The sequence below is a fragment of the Sander lucioperca genome, chromosome 14 (genome assembly GCF_008315115.2).
Source record: "Sander lucioperca isolate FBNREF2018 chromosome 14, SLUC_FBN_1.2, whole genome shotgun sequence".
Lineage (NCBI taxonomy): Eukaryota > Metazoa > Chordata > Actinopteri > Perciformes > Percidae > Sander > Sander lucioperca.
In genome coordinates, this window is record NC_050186.1 from 7,080,524 (window position 1) to 7,104,029 (window position 23,506).

Below are 23,506 nucleotides of genomic sequence, written 5' to 3' on the forward strand. Positions count from 1 at the left end.
TCCGTTGCAGCCGGAAATTCCGCCGAATGTCCTTTTTTTAGGCTGGATGTGCGTCCCCTTCCTCTTTCTTTGTGTTGGCGTTCTAACCTCTGGTGGATTTGTGAGGACTATGGTTAACTGCTCCTCAGATCTCTGCAGGGTAAATCCAGACAGCTAGCTAGACTATCTGTCCAATCTGAGTTTTCTGTTGCACAACTAAAACTACTTTTGAACGTACACATGTTCCACCAAAACAAGTTCCTTCCTGAGACTATTTAGCAGAGGCACCGTGGCTCCGTCTGCCCAAGACGAGGAGCGCTGTGGAGGAAGGTCTGGTAATGCAGGACCAAACTTTAACCAACTCTACCTCACTTCCTTTAACAAGCATTAGCTGTGTCATCACTTTGCTTTGGGGGCCTTCTGTGAGTTATTTCAGGGTACAATGAGATAGAATTGAACATATTTGTGTGTTATGCTGGTGGCATGGTGTTTCAGTGGTTAGCACTGCTGCCTCACAGCTGATTCGGGCTGAGTTTGAGCCCTGGTCCAGGCAGGACCCTTTTGTGTGGAGTTTGCATGTTCTCTCTGGGTTTGCATAGGTTTCCTCCCACCATAAAGACATGCATGCCATATGAGCCCCTGTTGTTGCCTTGGAAGAAGGCACTGGCATTAGTTCTTACCCAGTCTTACCGTAATGCCTAGTATATACATGGACTGAAAACACTGTGTGGGCTAGTTGGAGCCAGGGGCGATTCCAGGATTTTTTAAGTGAGGTGGCACAGAGGGGACCAATAACCAGTCAGGGAGGGTGACATTTTATCAGAATACAGCCTAGAAAATCTGCTTAGAAATAAAACTAAGCTAAAAATATATATATATATATTGGATAGGATAGAACAACTTCTACAACAAAATAAAACATCACATTAATTATTAGTTTCACTTGTTTATATTTTAAACAAATTATATATCCGAATACAAGACTATAATAACAGACTGGAGATGATCTGTTACTGATAATAACAGACTGGAGATGATCTGTAATCTGATCAGATTGAGTCTCTCTGACTTCTAAACATCACCATCAGCCACACTACATATGTTCTGTACAGAATTATCCTCCAAAGTCCCTCCAATTCAAAACCAATAAAAAAGTTGATATAAAACATCATCATGTTGAGTCGATTCTGAACCAATCAGCTGTTAGATCAGCTGAGAGCCAGGCGTTTCCCATCATGCCCTGGGTCTTGCAGTGGGTGGAGAACAACTGCAGCGCCTGGCTCTATAACCTGCGGCCGCCTTGATCTCGTGAGTTATCGTTGTCCATGTGCATGACGTCAGAGCGAGTCGGGATCAAGGCGGACACAGATCATGCATTGGGTGGTGATCGATTCTACACAGGCCTGGCTCATCTCCAACAAGCCTACAAATTGGTCATGTGACAAGGGCTGGGAAGATTGGCAGAACAGGGCCATGTTCAGCCCCGACAAAACGTAGCAACATGTTTTTTTAAAAGTGAAGCGGGGGTGCGTTGAACACCCTGTTGTGTGCAAGCGCTGTGCCTTTATATACCACGAGTTTACAGACACATCTGACTTTTTTCTCAGAATATTACCCTTCTCTCCCAGGTCCGTAACATGATTATTTTCCAACAGCGGCCTTAGAACGCTGTCGGAGCAGAAGCAACTAGTGTTTCTCAACATCAAGCTGATAAGAAACTCTGTGGCAGATCAAGTTTCTGATCTGTCTGGAGAGGTCTACTGGTCTGGCCCACTGGAGATGGGAGATGTGGCCCATTCACTAAAATGTGTTTGGGGGTGGAGGGGGGCTGGTGCCACCCTTCTAGCCCCGCCCCTGGGTTGGAGCGTCTTTTGGCAGTGAAGGCTGGCTGGTAGCCTCGGTGCTGCTGAGAGATTGCATAATGAGCGGCCCATCCGCTTGACTGCAGACTGCTAGGCTATTTAAAGTGAGGTGTGGTGTTTTTAAACGTTACGATGTTAACTCTGGCGTTAAGCAGCGTTTTGGCGGGGCTGCTGGCTCTTGTTGTCTACCAGAGGGTGGCTTATCCCTTCTTCTGGCTGGATCTCATGTATTACTGGAAACTTCGGAGGTACGGGAAGAAGTTGGCGGCTCGTATGCAGCGAGGTATCCTCACATATCTCGACTGTTTTCTATACCAGGTGAGAAAGAAGCCGAACAAAGCCTTCATCATCTTCGGAGAGCAGACTCTGACGTACCGGGATGTGGACCGGAGAAGTAGTCAGTTCGCGAGAGCGTTCAGGACGGAGGGCTCTGTGAAACAGGGAGACATTGTTGCCCTGTTGATGTCCAACGAGCCGGACTTTATCTGTGTGTGGTTGGGACTGTGTAAGCTGGGCTGTGAAGTGGCCTTTCTCAACGTGAACATTAAAGCCAGGTCCCTGCTGCATTCCGTCCACAGTTGCGGGGCCGCGGCGCTGGTCGTCGGCGCAGGTAAAACGTAGCCTACTGCACGTTCCTTTTCACGCAGTCAGGGCGGTTCCTTTAACTGAGAACTCTGTTATTCTGGAAGAAGTATTCAGATCCTTTACGTCAGTTTAAAGTACTAATGCCACACTGTGGAAATACTCTGTTACAAGTAAAAGCCCTGCATTGAAAATGTTAGTTAAAAGTCTGTAAGTATCGGCTATCATTAGGAATATGTAGTCAAAGCAAGGGCGTAACTTTGTGTTCAACATTGGGGGGGTTTGAGATCTCCAGCTATCTAGGGAGGTCCCGGGACATGTCTGCATGGATTGAGAAAAGTTACAAAAACGTCATAAATATTGTAAAAAAAAAACAACTCAAAAATGGTGACAACTCCTTAAAGCTACATTGTGTAAGAATTTCTCCCATCTAGGTGAAATTGTATATGACAACCAACTGAATATTACTTTCTAGCCCCTCCTCCTACGGAGGCCGAACCCAAAATGATCTCTTAGTATCTCCATCGTTTCCACGCAGCTGTTCTAGCCACTCCAATATTAACTTTGTTCTTGTTGCTTTGCCTGTCGCGTTGTCGTTTTAATTCTCTTTTTCCCTCCCGGCTGGCATTCGTCATGGTGCCACTGAGTGTAAAGGCTCTGACACACAGAGCCGGTTATCGTCCGTCTGACAGTCTGGTGAGATCAGTGACTCGAGTCTGTTCGGTGTGTTCCGTGCCGTCGGCCTTCATTTTGGCCGACCCGACTTGCTCAGTCGGAGACAGGGCAGTCGGGACTCACCCGGAAATGGCGAGCGGATGAGCCTCTCAAAATCTGCCGAAAATCTTTTAAACTGACCTTTGTCAATCTGAAATGAAGACAGATTCAGCAACTGCACGGCCTATTTCTCGCTTAAAATGTTTTCCGAAACACGTTTCGGTGAACTATTTTAGTCCAATATGAGATTGTATTCTGAAAGAGCCGCCATGACAGTCTGGCTGTGAATTTCCGGAGAAAAAAGAACCACATTCGTCCAATCAGCTGCCGGTTCTCATTTTCTGGGAAACAATACAGCGAAGCGCCGCCTGCTGCTATGGAGACGTATTATGTTTCACGCACGCGCAGAGCATACGCTCAAGTCAGTGTGTTCTGAGGCATTTTTTTGGACCTCGGGACCCGACTGATCAGTCCGACTGGCTTTACTGCCGGCGGTCGGCCGTCTGGTTGGTGTGTAACCTCTCTAAGAGGACGAAATGCGGAGGTATGTTCCTCTTTGGCTAATGTATTATAAAGATGGAGGTATGTTCCTCTTTGGCTAATGTATTATAAAGATGGAGGTATGTTCCTCTTTGGCTAATGTATTTTAATGATGGAGGTATGTTCCTCTTTGGCTAATGTATTTTAAAGATGGAGGCGCAACATGGTGGCCGTCATTCGAGCGACTCGCCTGTATGTATTCTGAATGATTCTACGCGTATGAGAATACTTTGATTAGTTGGTGGTAGTAATTACACATGAATGAGCACATATTTGTGAAAGAACAAAGGGGTTTTTGCTAAGAATCAACTCAAAAAATTACACAATGTAGGTTTAAAGATTGTATCAATTATTTTGAAAAAGAGACAAATATGTTAAATAAAACATCTACAAAAAGCTGTCAAAAGGCTACAAACCTCTAAAAAGACAACAAAAACTCAGAAAGAAGCGACAAAAACATATAAAAAAAAAACTCGGAAAAAGCAACAAAAACTTTGCAAAAAGCCCAGAATGTATTATTGTGTTGATGGGATGATGAGCTGAAAGCTGTTTCGTGGTCTAATTTGGGTCAGTTTAGGAGGTCATTGACGTGGCCGTTTGATACGGGCCTGCTGGGAGCGGGCCGATCACTTGGTCTGTGGTGTGTACTTCTACTGTACTTCAGAGGAAAACATTGTGCTATTAAATTGACCTGACAGAGAAATGTTACTGGTTTCGTTGCAGATTTGTAGATTTTATAATCAAAATACAACAATTAAAATATGCATTATTATTCATGAAAACTATCCAGCATTATATTAAGCTGTAGACACACTGACCAGACGGCCGACCGTTGGCAGAAAAGGCAGTTGGATCAGTCTCCCCAAATTCGTCAAAAAAGTTCCTCAGAACACACCAAAGCGACGAGACGTAATACGTCTCCATAACAGCAGGCGGGGCTAATCTGTATTGTCGCCCAAAAATGAAAATCGGCAGCTGATTGGACGAACGCGTCACGTGGGTCTGGTTTCTCCAGAAATTCAAAGACAGACTGTCATGGCGGCTCGTTCAGAATACGATCTCATATTGGACTAAAATAGTTCACCGAAACGTGTTTCTGAAAACATTTGAAGAGAGAAATAGGCCGTGCAGTTGCTGAATCTGTCTTCATTTCAGATCAACAAAGGTCAGTTTAAAAGATTTTCATCAGATTTTGAGAGACTCTAGTCACGCTCATCCCGCTCCCCGTTTCCGGGTTAGCATTCTACCAATCAGATGGGTCATTGAGTCCGACTGCCGGCAGTGCCGGCCCTGCCGATTATACATGTCAACTCGGCCAAAATGAAGGACGACGGCCCCTCGGACGGACGACGGCACGGAACACACCGAACAGACTCGAGTCACCGACCTCACCAGACGGCCGATTATCGGCTCTGTGTGTCAGCGCCTTTAGAGTTTAACCCTTGTGTTGTCTTACCCGCTTAACCTTAAAATAATGCTACATGAGCTTATAACTCCCAAATTCTCCAATGTAACAGAGACGTTCACTGCACCAGTGTCTTCCTAATCACATTGAATGTAATTCTTTAATTCCAGCCAGATCGTTGGGTTATCTGGAGAATGCAACTGTCGTAACATTGCTATCTGTCCTTTAGCGTACAGTAAAAAGTTAAAATCTTTCAAATCAGGCCCTCCCATGGAAGTTTCCTAATGTGATAAATGCTATCAGTACCACTGATTCAGTGGTACTGATAGCTGACAGGGAGAGAGCAAAGTACCGCGCCATGACTTCCCCTAACAATAAGACAGCCATGTATGTGAATAGTCTGGAGCCCTAATTAGAAATTATAGTATTCATTTCATTTAATAATTTCAAAACTTTATTTAAAACACAGGGCCCATTGAATGAGACCCTCATTTCTTAATGGGGCCAGCATGCATTTCAGCAAAAAGACAATCAAACTACAGCAGATACAAAGTTTAAACAATCAAATAAAACAGACACAAGAAGATACACAGAAGTCACTAATTATGGCCTTAAACTGACTGATTGGGGAGAGACCCATTTTAAAGGGTAACTACCGTTTTTTTCAACCTGGACCCTATTTTCCTATGTTTTTGTGTGTAAGTGACTGATGGGATCAACAATCTCTGAAATCAGTCCAGTATTAAGCATGAACGCTGTAACCGACAGCCGTGAACTGGGCTGTATTATGTAACCCTACAGGACAGATGTTCAGCATCAGTCAGCGTCCACTAAAAGTTCTGTTTTTGCCGCTGACAGACTCAGATTATTATTCTAAGTGTCAATAGACAATACTTTTAGCGTGTATAGAGTCAACATATTTTCACATGTAAATCTGTAAACTGTGTTTATTTCAACCAAAACTAGAGTTGTGATGGTTGGAAAAGTGGAAAGACGACCCAAAACGGCTTTTCATAGATTTATTTTGTTTCTGTCCACTTTGAATGAAGTGTGTTTTACGATGTTTATTTACATGGAGTCTGGTAGGTTTAGCTAACCCAATTTCGCGGACCTTTTATGTTTAAAAAAAAAGGTGATACTCTTTAACAGAAAGGTCGACCTCCTTAGAAATCCTTTCCATAATGTTGTCAGAATATTAATCTGAGTCTGTCAGCGGCAAAACGAGCACTTTTGTGAAGGTAAATACAAGCTGCACAATTGTCCTATTAACTTACATTGTAGCTTGTTTCTCTGCTGCCAACTGCAGAGATCTCTCTTAATACTGGACCAATGTCAAAGATTGTTGTTCCATCAGTCACTTAGACACTAAAACATAGGAAAAATAGGGTCCAGGTTGAAAGAAACGGAAGTTGCTTTGTGTCGTGTTCCAGGAATGTGGAGCAGCAAACAAAAAGGCAGTTTTGCCAAGCTCAGTCCGGGACTTCAAGTAAAAGCCATTCATTGGAAAGAGTGGAAAATGGATTTACATATGGAGTTAACAAGATGGAAATGTAATGGGGTAACTGACCAAGAATGATTTACAGATGAACACCAACCAATGAGCATTTCGCCTCATCTCAAGAGATGGCCAAATGATATTGACTTTATGATCATGGAAGATGTTATGTTGACCACAACCTCACACACACAATCAGGTTGTGTAGGGGTGGACAAAAAAACAGATAATGTGCAATTAATGACATTTTTAATCGTGATTACGATTTTGGCTCCTAACGATCACACAATCCAAATAATCGAGAAAAACGATTATTTAGCACATTATGTTTTGCAACTAAACTCTTATTTTGTCTTGTGTTCTGAATGAAGAAAAAAGTTCAAACGAGAAAAGTATGAAGGGAAATTTGACAGTTCAAGATAGGGCTGGGCAAGATATGGATATTATATCGACATCGATATCTGAGGCTAGATATCGTCTTCAATTTTGGATATCATAATAGCAAGATATGACACAAGTATTGTCTTTCCCTATAATAATATCAATATCAACATCGATGTATTTGTTCAAAAATACTATAGATATTAGATTTTTTTCCCATATCACTACGCTCTCGTTCAAGGTTGTTTCACTGTTGATTTGTTTTACTGTTTCACTGGTTTTTTAACTTCAATAATTGCAACATTTTTCAGTCAAAAGTGAATGAGTAGTTGTGTTAATTAATAGTGATTTTGATATTGACCTGATTGATATTGTCCAGATTTGGTGCGTTTGGTGGAGGACGTGCTGCCCGATCTGAAGCAGGACAACATGGCGCTGTGGCTGGTGGATCACACAGCACCGTCAGAGCATTTCACCACTCTACTGGATAAGGTGGAACACATGTCCGGAGAAACCTTAAGGGACCGTCCTAAAGTTGACATCATGTCCAACTTTCTCTTCATTTTTACTTCAGGCACCACAGGTACTGCATGAGCATTGACTCCCTTAGTTCTAACACAGCCATAAGCCCCATGTAAACTGCTCCAGTGGAGATATTATTGTCGTTATAGGAAGAAGAAGTCGACAGAACAATCTCACACACGGCCCATTCAGTATCTGCCGATGGCATCACCTTATCTTCCTCAGTAGTTGGAGTTTGCTCAGTTGTCCTGGAGTTCTAAATGTTCAGATAAGACTTGTTGAGAGTAGGCCTGTAACAATTATTACATAATTGTCTCATTGTCAATTTTTTTAAATAAAAATAAATAAATAAATAAATGACTGAAATAAAAAAGTTTCTTTGTTTAATGAGCTAAGGTCTTAAAGAGTATGACTGGTAATCGTTGATTTTGTTTAGATATGACAAATTGTAATTATATAAGTGATTATTGGTCAGACTATAAGTTTTTATTATTATTTCAATTGTTAGTTTTTGGCACCTGACCCTATAGGCTACACGTTCATAGAAACAAAAATGACAAGGATACAGTTAGAAAACATGATAATGAAGAGGCGTGGTTTACATCATAGGCTGTGTATTTGTGTTATTATATTATCTGGGTCACATGACAGATATATAACCAAAAGATGTATCCTGGGATTCATATAAAACTTTAATTTAAAAAGTAATAAAAAAATGAATTTGACTGAAAGAGACAATTATATGGTTAATCGCAATTATTTCTGAGACATGAATTGTACAACAAATTCTGGAATTGTTTCAGGCCTAGTTATGAACACTGTAAGATGAATCAGCAGATGAGGAAGATCATGTGATAGGATCAAAAGCTCCAGAGAAGCCACTTAATGGACCTTGAGGTGAGATTGTTTTATCAGATTTCGAACTGGGCATTATGGAAAATATCAAACCTCACGAATTTTGTGACCAAATACCTGATCTGCTGGTTATAAAGCAACAATGGAATCACAAAACCAATTCAGACGTTAAAATGTCACAGACAAAACTTTAACTACACTTAAGTCAGAATCAGAAACGTTTTTTTTGCCAAAGTAATGGCGTTTTTCCATTACATGGTACCTGCTCGACTCGCCTCGACTCTACTCGCCTCGACTTGACTCGACTCGACACACTGTGCGTCCGTTTTCCATTGCAGATCGCACACACCAGCGCACAAGTATAAACATCAGGCCACTTGAGCTTGTTTTACAGTTCTGTGGAGGCTCCACCAGAGCTTTCTCCGTAGCCTGTGTAAGTGGCCTGATGTTTATATTTGTGCACTGGTGTGTGCGTCGAGCCAGCATGTGTGTGTGTAGTTAGGCTACGGCGAAAGCTCTGCCTGGAGCCTCCTCAGAACTGTAAAACAAGCGGCGCCGCAGTAAACTGCCGTGACCTAACGCGACACACACACAGAACGTGGAAGGTGTGTTGATGCCAGAAGACACATTTTGTTTCAAATGAAGCTGGAGGCAGCAAAAAAAAAACACAGCTGGCTAAACTGTTTAAAAATAGCGGGATTGTTCAGGACACGCCCGTCTGTCGCTTTCACGTCACCTTTTGGTATCGACTCAGCTCGCTGGGAACCTCGACTGAGGAGGTACTAAAAAAAGTACCTGTTAGCAGGTACCAGGTACTTTTTTTCGTAATGGAAAACCAAAAAAGGTCGAGGCGAGTCGAGCAGGTACCATGTAGTGGAAAAGCGCCATAAGTTACACTAACGTGGAATTTGCCTCGGTGGTTGGTAGGGTTGGGCCTCGTTTGGATTTTAACATTTCTGATTCCGATTCTTCCTTTCTGGAAGTACGGCGGTCGCTACAGAAACCAACATTTTTATTTAATTTAATTTATACTTTTTATTAATCCCCAGAAATTAAAATTCTTACAAAACTTGAAATTTGGAACCCATGATCGGATTCGTAACCAAACTTTTCCAAAGGATTCTAAACGGTTCCAATAAAAAAGTGATTCCATTGGAATGGTCATTTTTGAAAACAACTCCAAGTTGGAACCGGTTCTCGATGCCCAATCCTAGTGGTTGGTGCATACATGACCAAACGGACATCTTGAACTTCTTACACTGCGTGTGGAGCGTTTCTTCAGTAAGTGGTGCCACTCTCTTCCAGGTCTCTCCAAAGCAGCTCGGGTGGGTCATCTAAAAGCCATCGTGAGTATGACCTTCTTTCAAATGTGTGGAGCCACATCTGATGACATCATCTACATCACTCTTCCTCTCTACCACATGTCTGCTTCCCTGTTAGGGATCGGGGGATGCATACACCTTGGTAAGAACAGCTGTTCTTCCTGACAAACACAAAATACATCGTTCCTGGAAGATTTGCGGTTTATATTCAGTACGTAAAGAGGTCCAGGGCAAACGCTGGAGGACACAAACATGATGGCGGATATTCTTTTTATTGGCCTATAAGGAATTCTCACTTCCTCACATAGCAGGGGAAACGCTGAAACAAAGCAGAGGAAATGTCTCACTACCGCTCATAAATAGTTTGTATTGTTAGACATGTAGAATGCATCAAAAATCAGACTTTTTAGCACTACAGTATATTGTCTTACACTATTTGCCTTGCCATCTTCTCTCTGTCTTCTCCTTTGGATCACAGGTGCAACGTGTGTGTTAAAAAAGAAGTTTTCTGCCAGTCAGTTTTGGACGGACTGTGTGAAACACAATGTGACGGTGGTGCAGTACATAGGAGAGCTCTGCCGATACCTGTGCAACCATCCCACGGTAAGACTGTCAACAACAATTCACAAGTTTTTTAAAGAATGTTTTTTTGGGCGTTTTAGGCCTTTATTTTCACAGATCAGCTGAAGACATGAAAGGGGAGAGAGGGGGGGAATGACATGCAGCAAAGGGCCGTAAATTGGAGTCGAACCCGTGGCCGCTGCGTCGAGGATTAAACCTCTATATATGTGCGCCTGCTCTACCAACTGAGCTAACCCGGCCACACAACAATTCACAAGTTTAAAGACATAGTAGCTGCCCCTAGAGCATGTGTCAAACTCGAGGCCCACGGGCCAAATCCGGCCCTTGCTAATTTTGAGCCGGTCCGCATATCAAGTTCGATGGTGTTTTTTGCCTCCAACGGCGCCTTCCAGGCAGCTAACCCTAACCTTAACCCTAAACATAACCATTTCAGCACTGCCTGGGAGGAGACGTTGGGGGCAAAAAACACCAAAGACCACATATCAATTTCGGCTCACCATAGATTTTGGCCCGCCTAGTTGTGCGCCAAACCAGAAATTGAAAAACTGTTTTTCAAACTGCAATTATGCGGCACTCAAAGAAGAATTTGGCAGACTCGGCGACTTTGATACTCAGAAATTCCCCCAGAAGCAGAGTGTTTTCATATTCAGCCTGCTTTTAAAAATGTAATCATTGTTTTTCATGATTTGCTAAATTCTATGATGGCTAAGTTACTTTTTTACTGCTTTATGTCGACCAAACTGTAAGTGAGAAGGCTATATGAAACAAAAGCATGTCTATAAACTCTACATGTCTGGCCCTGGATGTGATTCTCACTTTCCAGTGTGGCCCTTAAGGCAGTTACACACCGGGCCGATTATCGGCTGTTGGACAGTCTGGCGAGGTTAGTGACTCAAGTCTGTTTGGTGTGTTCCGTGCCGTCGTCCGTCCGAGGGGCTGTCGGCCTTCATTTTGGCCGACCTGACGTGTTCAGTTGGAGACAGGGCAGTCGGGACTCACCCGGAAACTCATCTTTTAATGTTAAATATACAGTGAATCCTTAGGATGAGCAGAATCTGTGCATGGCTACCTAAAGGCCAGTAAGCCTATCCTCAGTAGGGATTTTTTTTTTTAATTAACAATATTTTGGAGGCCCCCCTGCATTGACTCTGAGGAACCCCTAGGGGTCCCGGACAGCCAGAGATTCCCATCGGACTCTGGACAAGCCTGTTAATAAGCATAGTTCCCAAAAGGGTAGGACTGTTCCTTCAAAGGTGAAACACTGTTTTCTTAGTCTACATCCACAACGTTCCACGTCCGGAATTGCTCCGTTGCCACCGGATTTCACTCTTTTCAGTCCGTCCCCTTCCTCTGTCTCTGTGTTGGTGTTCTAACCTCCGGTGGATTTGTGAGGACTATGGTTAACTGCTCCTCAGATCTCTGCAGGGTAAATCCAGACAGCTAGCTAGACTATCTGTCCAATCTGAGTTTTCTGTTGCACGACTAAAACTACTTTTGAACGTACACATGTTCTACCAAAACAAGTTCCTTCCTGCTTAGCTCCACCCAAGACGATTGTGATTGGTTTAAAGAAATTCCAATAAACCAGAGCACGTTTTTCTCCCATCCAGGAATGCTGTGTGGACTAGCCAGACCCTCCTCCGCAGTGCTGTGGAGGAAGGTCTGGTAATTCGAGAGTGTTTTCTTAATCCAAGTCTTGTGCTGCCTCCAGGTTCCGGAGGAGAGAGCTCACCGTGTCCGGCTGGCAGCAGGAAGCGGCCTCAGGTCAGATGTTTGGAAGGAGTTTGTCAAACGCTTTGGAAAGATCCAGATCAGAGAGGGTTACGGTTTGACCGAGGCCAGCGTCGGCTTCCTCAACTACACCGATGAGGTCGGACCAATCGGGAGGGCCAGCTATTTCAACAAGGTTAGAAATGGTTCCTTTGGACCTGGACCCTGCCACACTGGATTTCATTATAGCCTGTGTTTTTGGTAGATACAACACCATTTAGATTACTGCTTTGTCATATTGGCAACATCTGTTCCACATATTGTTTTTATTTTTTCCCGAGAAGATCTACTGTAAGGTTATGGCCAAGTCATATTCCCCCCCTGCCAGAAATTAGATTAGATCAGATTAGATTAGTTCAGGGGTCTTCAACGTTTTTTAAGACAAGGACCCCTCAGCTGAAAAAGAGACGGAGCAGGGAGCCCCTAATACATGTATTCTATCAAATTGAGTTGCATTTTAAACTGGACCTAGGGCGGCCTAGAGACTTTAGACATACCTTTTTATGGTGCATACAAAATAAGATAATGAAATAATAATTGTTGACATATGCATATATTTATACATAATGTTTTGTTAAAATGTGGAACAGTTAATCCTTAAATTGACCTGTATCTGTGGATGTCTTCATTACCTATAGGCCAGTAAGCCTATCATCAATGTTTTTGAACATTTTTAAAAAGATTTATCTTTACAAGTAATGTTGGATTCATGGTAATATATATATTAATGTTGTCAGTTAAACGCGTTATTAACGGTGTTAACGCAAACCCATTTTAACGGCATCAATTTTTTTATCGCGAGATTAACGTTCTTTTTGGCCTAGCAAACTTTGTAGTTTTTTTCACATGCTGTTGCAACAACTAGTAACGCTAGAAAAACTACAACACCACACCGGATCTAGCTAGACCGGAAACAAAACAACAGGCACGCCGCACACACTTGTTTGGGCTTGCGAGCCGGCCAGAGTAGTAGGCTAACGTTACGTTTTGAGTGGATGGCGAGCGCGAGACGCCGAAATGGATGCCAATAAGATTCTGAATGGAAAGTTTACTTTTAAAAAGTTGCCAAATGGTTCCATTGACAAGACCAAAGAGATCTGTGTGTTTTGTCGTTGTGAACTGAGCTATCATCGCAGCACGTCCAGTCTGAAATACCACTTGATGGCCAAGTACACAGCTGATGGCCAAGTACACAGCTGATGGCCAAGCACACAGCTGATGGCCAAGTATACAGCTGATGGCCAAGTATACAGCTGATGGCCAAGCACTGAGCTGATGGCCAAGCACTGAGCTGATGGCCAAGCACTGAACTGATGGCCAAGCACACAGCTGATGGCCAAGCACTGAGCTGATGGCCAAGCACACAGCTGATGGCCAAGTACACAGCTGATGGCCAAGCACACAGCTGATGGCCAAGCACACAGCTGATGGCCAAGTACACAGCTGATGGCCAAGCACACAGCTGATGGCCAAGCACACAGGTGATGGCCAAGCACTGAGCTGATGCCAATTCTCCGCCCCCTCGTCCAAGCCAGACGACAAAAGCACAAAGCAAGCCGATCCACTTTTCCATGTTGATAAGAGCATTAAAATGAGAAAAAATAATGGGACAAAAAGAAATCTAGGGACATTTAGAATAGATAAATGTGCGATTAGTTGCGAGTTAACTATGACATTAATGCGATTAATCGTGATTAAATATGTATATATATATATATATATATATATATATATATATATATATATATATATATATATATATATATATATATATATGTATGTGTATAAAAACCCTGTTAGGCATTCACCAGGCAGGGAGGATTGCTTCCTTTGTGGAAAATGTATGTAATGTTTTTTTTATGTATTTCTCCACATGATTTGTATATGCGAGACCAAAGATGTCTGGTAAATAGGCTAGTGGTGTCTTGTAATCCCATATGGGCGGGGCCAAATGTTTAGCATGACACAGAAATACAAACCCCATTTCCAATGAAGTTGGGGCGTTGTGTAAAATGTAAATAAACACAGAATACATTGATTTGCAAATCCATTTAAACCTATATTCAAATGAATACACTACAAAGACAAGATATTTAATGTTCAAACTGATCAACTTTATTTTTTTCATTTTGAATTTGAACTTTCCAAAATATTCTGTGATATATTACAATTTATCACATTTTTTTCCCAACTTCGAATGTTTCCTAATTTCAAATGATGTCCCCAAAAGGAAACTTTGTCAACATGTGTTTTATCTAAAAAGATACATTTCTCTGTTTGTTCATCTCACTTGAATTTTATTGCTGCAAAATGGGATTGTCAAGCAGACAAACTGACCAACACATATATAATAAAAGATCCATACAGTATTGCCACGGAAAAGATTGCGATACTATGCATTATCGATTTCCCCTCCCACCCCTGGTATGTACTGGACGCCATAGGTTACGCACAGGTTATTGATAACAAAGAGTGTGATTGGCTCAGTTCTGCTAACTCTTGTCTTTTCTTCTTTTTCAGCTTTCTATGCCCTTTGAGCTCCTGAGATATGATCCACAAACATTTGAGCCAGTCCGAACAGACTCTGGAAGATGCATACGAGCACAAATTGGTAACATGAAAGTCTTTAGTGCAGAGATCTTCAACAGGGGGTAGGGGCCCCCGGAGTTACTGCAATTTTTTTTTTTTAAAGATTTTTCAGTACAGAAAAATACTTCGCACATCTATAACGTGAGACAGGTGCATCGGAGATGATTAGTAGGTCAAAAGTTGCAAAGAAACTCCAGCACACTGTCTAACTTGCAAAAAATACATTTAACAGTAGGCAACGTTTGGGTACTAGACCATCATCAGGCAAAATGAATGAAGGGAGTTTCTTTGCAAATTTTTAAAGTTTTTTCAAAAATGTAAATGTCTTAACATGAATCCAACAAATTTTTAGCAAATATAAATCAGCCTATTTGTGAAAAAAACACACAATAATGATAGACTTACTGGCCTATAGGTAAAGTAGCCATCCACAGATACAGTTAATAAGAATTCTCTGTGACACATGTATGTTTAACATTTAAAAAATGATTTATAAAATCATACTAACAATTATTTTAATAGCTTAGTATTTTATATGCACTAAAAGGTATATATAAAGGCTTCAGGGGCCCACATGTTATTGTAGGCTCAGTTTATTATGCAATTTAATTGTATACGATATGTAGTAGGGGGTCCCTGCTCCGTCTCTCTTTCAGCTAAGGGGTCCTTGGCTTAAAAACATGGAAGACCCCTGCTGTAGTGCATTGCTGTATGTACAGAGGAAGAGCTCATGCGTCCACTCAGTGTACTTCCTGTTTGCATGCACAGGAGAGGCAGGGATCCTGGTCGCTCCTCTGACAGCTATGAACCAGTTCCTGGGCTACGCTGGGAACCAGGTCCAGTCTGAGAAGAAGCTGCTCCGGGACGTCTTTAAAGCTGGGGATGTCTACTTCAACACTGGAGACCTCCTGCTCCACGATCACAGGGACTTCCTTCACTTCCGTGACCGCATCGGAGACACCTTCAGGTACCGTTACTGTCTGTGTCATTAAAACTGTGCTAATGCAACCTTGAATGAGGATAGTTTGTCATGTTTTGTAGGTGTCATATTGTAGAGAAACCCTGATTTGGCATACATATAGAATATTTGGCAATTTGTAGAAGAGTAGCCTAAATATTTTCGGGAAATTTAATAGTTCACTTCTGTAGATTCAGTCTGTAGTTTCTGCCTACATGGTTGTGGCCTGCCTTTCCAGGCAGAGGAGTACTGCAACGCTGTGTCTCCATGGAAGACGTGAGACCTAGCAGCTGCATGATAAGGGAATGCTTTATCTCAGGACTGTCTCCTTATGGAGGTCAGTGGGCCTGCAACACTTTAGCATACTTCCCGGAGCGAGAGAGAGGCTGAACTAGGCTTATGCAGTATCATTGTTTCCATCGAAGGTTCAGCTAAACATCATGCCTCCAGCATGAGTTTAAATACACCTTCAGCAGGACAGGGACTTCAGAGACCTAGGATGGCACCCACACTGTACTGTGTAATGTGAAATGAGTTGTGCTGCTCCTGAGTTTTTCCTCAATGCTATAGTGCATAGTGAAGAATTCTAAGTAATGACAACAACACTGTTGGCGCGTCCACATGGTACAGGACTACAGAACGTGCTGATTGGCTCACTGTCTCTGATGAGATTTACTCCTTAGGTATTTAAATAGGGTATTGAATGACGAGGCATTGTTCGATACTCGATGAGTGCCCAGCCGAGTAATAATATGTCAGTGCTGGGTTCACGACTTGTTTCTTCTGTCCCCAAGTGGTCACAAGAATCAGTTCTATCTAAGCCCGTGTCCTACAGGTGGAAAGGAGAGAATGTGTCCACCACAGAGGTGTCGGAGGTTTTCGGTCTTCTTGATTTTATCCAGGAGGCCAACATCTACGGAGTCACCATACCAGGTCTGTGAAATCTACGTGTTACACGGTGATTTCTAATACTACAGAATCTACAGAATCAGAATTGGCTTTAATGGCCAAGTATGTAATCCATTCAATTTTATTTATGGTGTCAAATCATGTTAAACCATGTCATCCGATCTGTCCGTTTACACCGGCTGCAATCAGGAGCAGCCGCGCCGGGCCGCGCTCGCACTGCAGCCATCGTGTCGCCATCTCCTCTGTTTGTTTCACGAGCAAATTTGACAACCTAACACCAGGAACACACCGCATGCGAATCTACACTTCCTAGCATTTTGCAGCGCTTCGCACAGCGTGGGCTGTGTGTTCCTGGCGTTAGATTGCCAAGTTACGACCAATTTAGCTTGAGACCAAGCGTCCCCCACTTTGGGGGGGAAATACTTCCAGAACCAGCTGTGCCCTGCTCTGCATGTCTGACTTTGCTCTTGTTTATGCAGTATGACTTCTTCTTTGTGACATTCAGTCTGTGACTTTTTTCAACGTGTGTATGCAGGATATGAAGGTCGCGCAGGCATGGCTGCTATCGTCTTAAAACAGGATCACACATTAAATGGAACAAAACTCTACAACCATTTAGTAGAAACACTTCCTGCATACGCCTGGCCGTGGTTTCTCAGAATACAGGTAATCCATGCAGGTGCTGATTACCTGCCGTTTGTATTTCTAAGTGTAAAGTTCTACTGTTCATTTGGATCCCTGCTTGTGTTTCCAGACCTCTCTGGATGTGACGGAGACCTTCAAGCAGCAGAAGGGGAAGCTGGTCCAGGAGGGTTTTAACCCGGATGTCACCCAGGATCCTCTGTATTTCTTAGATGTCTCTCAGAAGGACTATGTTCTCCTGACTGTACGTCTGTATCATGACATTGTGTCTGGAAAGATCAAATTATAAACATGTTGGGACACGTTCATGCAGGAGTACAGCCAAAGATAAGCCACATTTCCATGTGACTGTACTTAAAACCCTGCCTCCTAACTCCTTTAAACAAAGCTCTATCAACCATTTTCACAGTTTGCATCAGCGATGTATAATATTAACCGAAATTGAGCCTGTTGAGTTCAGTGGAGTTGCTCTCTTGGCACATACCCCCCAAAAGTTTCTAAGCGTCCGGGTTTACTTTTGTGATATGCGACCCACTGAATCTGCGCAGTAGTATTTCTCCTGCTGACCCACAGACTTTACATTGTGCTGATATCACAGGTTTTTAATTTAAATCACTTTTCTCGGCTCGAGGGAAGGTTATCAAATATAAAAGTCTATGGATTAAAAAACTTCAGAATAGAAAGAGTCATAACCGTCTGTTTTCAGTTTGAGATGTCCTGGCAGTAGTTTTACAGACACTCATTAACAATGGTGAGCTAAAATCCTTTCTGGCTGCAGGGGGAGATTTTGATGCAATCCAGCGAGTGGCCACTGGAAAGAATTTGGCTGCAAGGCTGAGTTCCCTTCCTGGGAACCTGGTTTAAATACGTCAACAAGCTTTGTTTTTTTTATTAATGATTCAACCACGACTTTAAGCATCGGCTCTTCAGAAATGGTGAAGACAAGTGACTGCTTAACTGTTTTTACTTATCATTGGACCTCAGCACTACCAGCACATGTTTCACATTTAAGAGCAATGTGCTATAGTTTAGTTTAGTGTAAAAGTTTATACCAGAGTTTCCGCGGGGTCTTAAAAAGTCTAACATTTCCAAATCAAAATTTTAGGCCCTAAAAAGTCTTAAAGTATTGTGTTCTAGGTCCTAAATCATTTTCAACAGGTCTTAATTTTCCTACGTCAATGCAACGCTAATGCTTCCACAGCGCTTTACAATGTTTCTTTTTAATTCTGTGGTGTTGTAGTTCTTTCTGTCGCTAGTCCAAATATAACTCGCTGTATAACAACTACAAATGAGACCAACGATCTACTCTAGACACCAGTCCTATTATGCCAGTGAGGAAATCTGGGAATTGTTTCAGACAATGGGCCTTATTCACCAAACGTTCTTCAGAACAAATTTCTTAAATTCTTAAACCCAACTTGCGCAGTTTTCACGAATTTTTGGCATTGAATTCTGGCACCAATGTTTTCTTATTTGGGATTTGTTCTTAGGTAAGAACAGAATCTACGCACACTCAAGAGCACTCTGACGCACTATTTAGAGCTGACATGTTTGCGCAGTAAAGTAGTTATACCGCTTTTGTCCGTTCTAATTTAAAATTTATAATTTCTCATCTTTATAATTTTGTAACTAATTATTTTTATTATTTTACACATAATTATACGTTTGTTTGTTTTAATAAATACACACTACTGCTCATTTGTCAAGCACTTTGAATTGCCATTGTGTATGAATTGTGCTAGGCCTATATAAATAAACTTGCCTTGCTTTGTTTTCAATTCACATCAATTATGTTAACAGGGAACCTTGCCATCCAATAATAAGTGATTGATCACGCTATTTATACGCCCAAAGTGTGCATATTTCTACAGACTAGGACTACCCCACACAATGGCGTATTTCTTTTTGTATGCCTCAGATTTTAGATCAAACCATTTCTTCTTTACTTCATCAGTTCTGCGCCCTTCTCCGGATACGTTCACTACATGAGGAATTGCTGCTTAGTATCCACTGCTGACGCTACTAAATATGATGTCTTATATTTCACTAACTTATTGCAGCAGTACCTCCGCTTTAGAATTACTGAAGTATTTCTTTATTTTTGGAGTCGAGGCCTCCACCGTCTTTACCACGTCTTTTGGACATTTTTCTAAGTGTGCACACGGCCCTGCCATCTCATACCCTTTTATGAGTATTAACGGGGCGTTTACCTATGTTAAATAGGATCAACGGGCACAAGCTTTCAAATTACGAAGACATTGGGATTCATCATTCTAAGAACACACCTGCGAACAACTCTGCTGTTAAAGAACACGTCATGAATCAGACGTAGACTTTTCTTAGGAACTTTCTTAACAAATTTAAGAAAAAACTTAGGAAGATATTGGTGAATGAGGCCCAATGTTTCTGGACTCTGACATGTGACTTACTTTTTTCATTTCCTATTTTTTTTATGTCGTGAGGGTCTTAAATTTCATTCACAATCGACTTAAAAAGTCTTAAATTTGACTTGGTGAAACCTGCAGAAACCCTGTAGTAATGGCGTGGACAGTCCCCTTTAATAAACTGCACTGTAACAGTAACAGCTTTAGCCTCTATGGCTAATTTCTAGCTGTAGGCCCCGGCCAGTTGCCAATAGGCATCATGAAATACAATGGTAGGGCTGGGCAATATATCAATATTATATCGATATCGTGATATGAGACTGGATATCGTCTTAGATTTTGGATATCGTAATATCGTGATATGACACAAGTGTTATCTGTCCCTGGTTTTAACGGCTGGATTACAGTAAAGTGATGTCATTTTTTTAACTTACCAGACTGTTCTAGCTTTTCTATTATTTGCCTTTACCCACTTAGTTATTATATACAGACATCAATGATGATTATTTATCAAAAATCTCATTGCGTAAATATTTCTTTGTAAGCACTAATTGTCAACCCTACAATATCGCCGCAATATCGATATTGATGTATTTGGTCAACAATATTGTGATATTACATTTTTTCCATATCGCCCAGCTCTATACAATGGTTACAAAATTTTAATAATATAAATGACATTACATTTATAATAACAGCAGACTTAAGGAATAGGGAGTAAGACATACAAACATATGGCACACAGTTGGAGCAAGCACAAACAAACAAGCAAGCACGGATGATGGCAAAGGCATCAAAGCAGTTCATGCAAAGGAGACAAGGGAAAGGAGAATAGTCCCAGAGGCCACATAGAAAGCACATACAAGACATAACATGGAGGCAGGCAGCAGCAGTGACTACGTCACATCAATCACACAGCACATCTGACTGATTCATGTGTGCAGTTATACAGCGGTGGAAAGTACATTTACTCCAGTACTGTGCTTAAGTCCACATGTTGAGGTACTTGTACTTTACTTGAGTCTTTTCTTTTCATGCCACTTTCTACTTCTACTCCGCTACATTTCAGAGAGAAATATTGTACTTTTTACTCCACTACATTCATCTGTTACAGCTTTAGTTACTAGTTACTTTACACATTAAGATTTCTGCACACAAAACACATGTAGTTGATAAAATCTGATGTTTGATTCTAAAGTAAACTAGTCAACAATATAACGGCTACAAGTCCAGATGAGATGATCAGACCATTAAACACACAACTGGTTGGATCCTTTACACTTTCAAGATTATGTTTTGGGCATTTTTAGGCCTTTAATGACAGGACAGCTGAAGACATGAAAGGGTAGAGAGAGGGGGGGAATGACACGCAGCAAAGGGCCGCAGGTCAGAGTCGAACCTGGGCCCGCTGCATCGAGGAGTAAACCTCTATATATGGGCGCTGCTCTACCAGCTGAGCTATCCGGGCGCCCCGTTTACACTTTCTACAATACTTTTACTTTTAATTCTTTAAGATCATTTTCCTGATGATACTTTTACTGCAGTAACATGTTCAATGCAGGGTTTGTATGATGGAACTTTACAATAAAAACATTTTGGCCTTGGCCATTCTTTCAATTACTTTTTTTATTTTGTGTGCAGACTTTTATTTGAAAGTGTATGCTTTTTACCTTTTCTATTTCTGCACGAAATTGGGTTTTCTTAGAAGAATGTGATGGATGCATTTATACTTTTTAAATGTCTAATATTGTAAAAAAAAAAAAAATAGATTTCCATGTCTTTTTTTACTATAAAGCAGGTGAAGGTGCTGCATAAATACTGCAAAAGTATCAAAATGCTCAATCCACAGAGAAATGCTCCTATTGAGAAACTGTGCCTTTAAATGAGGCATCAGGACTTCCTGTACGGTTGTGATGTCACAACTATACTATACATAGGTAGAAAGTGCCATTACAGTCATTCTCCGGCTGCAATGACGGTGCAGAGACAATGAAAGTGAAGATGCTGGAGACCCGGAAACGCTGACCAATCAGAGCAGACTAGTTTATTATAAAGTATGCACTCTGTTGGTATTACACATTACACACAGGCCGGAAATACACACACATGCACAAACAGGACCTTTATGCATTAATAGAGAGATGTCAGAGTGGGGGGTGAGGGGCTGCCCATGGAAATGTCTCCCCTACCTATTGTATTTATCTTAAAAATAGAAACATCAGACAATGTTTGCGTCTCTTTAGGTGGCAGTATTGAAAATGATTCAACATTTCTAGTGTTCTGGTTTCAGAATGATGAAGACAGTTGGAGACATTCACACCAAGAGAAGTAATCCGGAGATTTTCCGCAGGGTGGTGCGGTGGGGGGGGTGTGTCAATAAAACTGCCCATTTGTGACGTCCTGTTGTGTTCTTTAACCCCACAACAAAGCACAAATATACTTTATATTTCACAATTACGTTTTCCGTTAGCCTAGAAATCTAGACCACCCTAGCAGCAGCAAATGTCATTTGCAGCCAGGGTCGTCTAGCAACTCTCCGGAAAAACCAAACTCTAGTCAGGCCAATCACAGCGTGTATAGAGTCGGTGGGCGGGCTTAACATAATGAGGGCAGAGTTGCGACGGTTCCGCGTGAATTCCCTGCTACTTGAAAACAAAGAAGATGGCTGCTGCTGCTGGAGAACAGCGGTCTTTGGAGTCGGCTTTGGCCGCGACTCTGGAAGACTTGGAGTTCAGCTTTTCTTTGAGAAAAGAACAAATAACGGCACTGAAGTCATTCTTAAAAAAGGAAGCTGTGTTCAGAGTTTATAGTTTAATCTATCAACTTGCTCTGATTGGCTATGAGTGCAGAGACAGACCCAACATCTGGATGTGGGTCTGGCTTGTCATACTAGTTTTCGTCAGATCATTTATAGATTTCAACATTTCCAAGTGCACTTGAAGGCAGCTTCATTACCGGAGAGAGAGGAGCGAGGCATAGTGAGTTCATTCAGCTGTTCCACTAACTCCCGGGCAGTTCAGAGCTTGTGTTTGCTGTTTTAAAACTTTCTTGTGGCAGAGATAGAGGCAGTGATGTTTCCTGTTTCCTGTACGGGACTCTCACACTGCCTCCAAACACTCCACCCACGTGTGACGTAGGGTTGCATTTCTCCAAAGGTTGAGTGGGTCTCAACTTTTTGCCGCAGGACTGCTGCGAGTGTCCCCCCTGCAGCAATTGTTACTAATTGTTACTTCTAATTGTTATTAACATCAATATTAAAAGGCTGATATTTATATTTAAAAATAGGCTATATATCATGATTTATTGGGAAAAAATAAACAATTGTACTGTATGTATAATCAGACATTCAGCACCATAGGCCAGAGGGAATGATCCTTTGTTTCATAAGCACATTTTCATACCCTGCGGTGAGACTGCTGTGAGATTGGCAGTCCAATCAGACTCTTTAGATCACAAGTGTCAAACTCATGGTCCGTGGGCCGAACCCGTCCCCTCACAGATTTTGAGCTGGCCTGCATATCAATTTATGTTCACAATGAATTTAGGCCCACCTAGTTTTTGTATAGCTTTTGCAGACGTTTTTGTCGCTTTTATCTTTGATGGCTAAGTCTATTTTTAGGGCTTTATGTCGCCCAGACTGTAAGTGAGAAGGCTATATGAGACATGCAGTAATACAGTCAAAGATGCTTGACTTTTTCGATGAAATAAAAGCATGTGAATAAACTCATATACATGTCTGGCCCTTGATGTGATTCTCATTTTCCATTGTGGCCCTTAGAGAAGTTGAGAAGTACGGGTCACCTCTAAACGATATAGGCCTAAGTATAAATGTATCAGACAATGATGTCACGCAACTGCTACCTTTTGTGGTCTAATTCAGGCACTGAATTAAATACTAAGCGAATATGATTATGAATCTTTCCTTCTTTTTAGAATCATATCGACCTAAGTTTAACCAAAGCCGTTCAACCTCAGCTCTGAGCCTATAATATAATATAACAATATAGGGTTCAAA

The 23,506-nt window shown here is 41.8% G+C and overlaps 1 protein-coding gene across 1 annotated transcript; it reads left to right on the forward strand.

Moving 5' to 3' along the window:
• The first annotated feature begins 1,567 nt into the window (after positions 1 to 1,567).
• On the forward strand, positions 1,568 to 18,805 carry LOC116038076 (long-chain fatty acid transport protein 6). Its single transcript, XM_035991481.1, has 10 exons — positions 1,568 to 2,451; positions 7,338 to 7,541; positions 9,641 to 9,799; positions 10,136 to 10,260; positions 11,951 to 12,145; positions 14,530 to 14,620; positions 15,367 to 15,565; positions 16,392 to 16,489; positions 17,001 to 17,131; positions 17,220 to 18,805. Exons 1-10 carry the CDS (start codon positions 1,974 to 1,976, stop codon positions 17,394 to 17,396), a joined length of 1,857 nt encoding a protein of 618 aa, XP_035847374.1. The 5' UTR covers positions 1,568 to 1,973; the 3' UTR covers positions 17,397 to 18,805.
• The last annotated feature ends 4,701 nt before the right edge of the window (positions 18,806 to 23,506 follow it).

What these genes read in the sequence shown, in the direction of transcription:
- LOC116038076 (XM_035991481.1), top strand. Translation starts at nt 1,974, where the DNA reads ATGTTAACTCTGGCGTTAAGCAGCGTTTTGGCGGGGCTGCTGGCTCTT. An exon ending in ACCTGTGCAACCATCCCACG is followed by an intron (nt 10,261 to 11,950) that starts GTAAGACTGTCA and finishes TGCTGCCTCCAG; the next exon opens with GTTCCGGAGGAGAGAGCTCA. An exon ending in CGTGGTTTCTCAGAATACAG is followed by an intron (nt 17,132 to 17,219) that starts GTAATCCATGCA and finishes TTGTGTTTCCAG; the next exon opens with ACCTCTCTGGATGTGACGGA.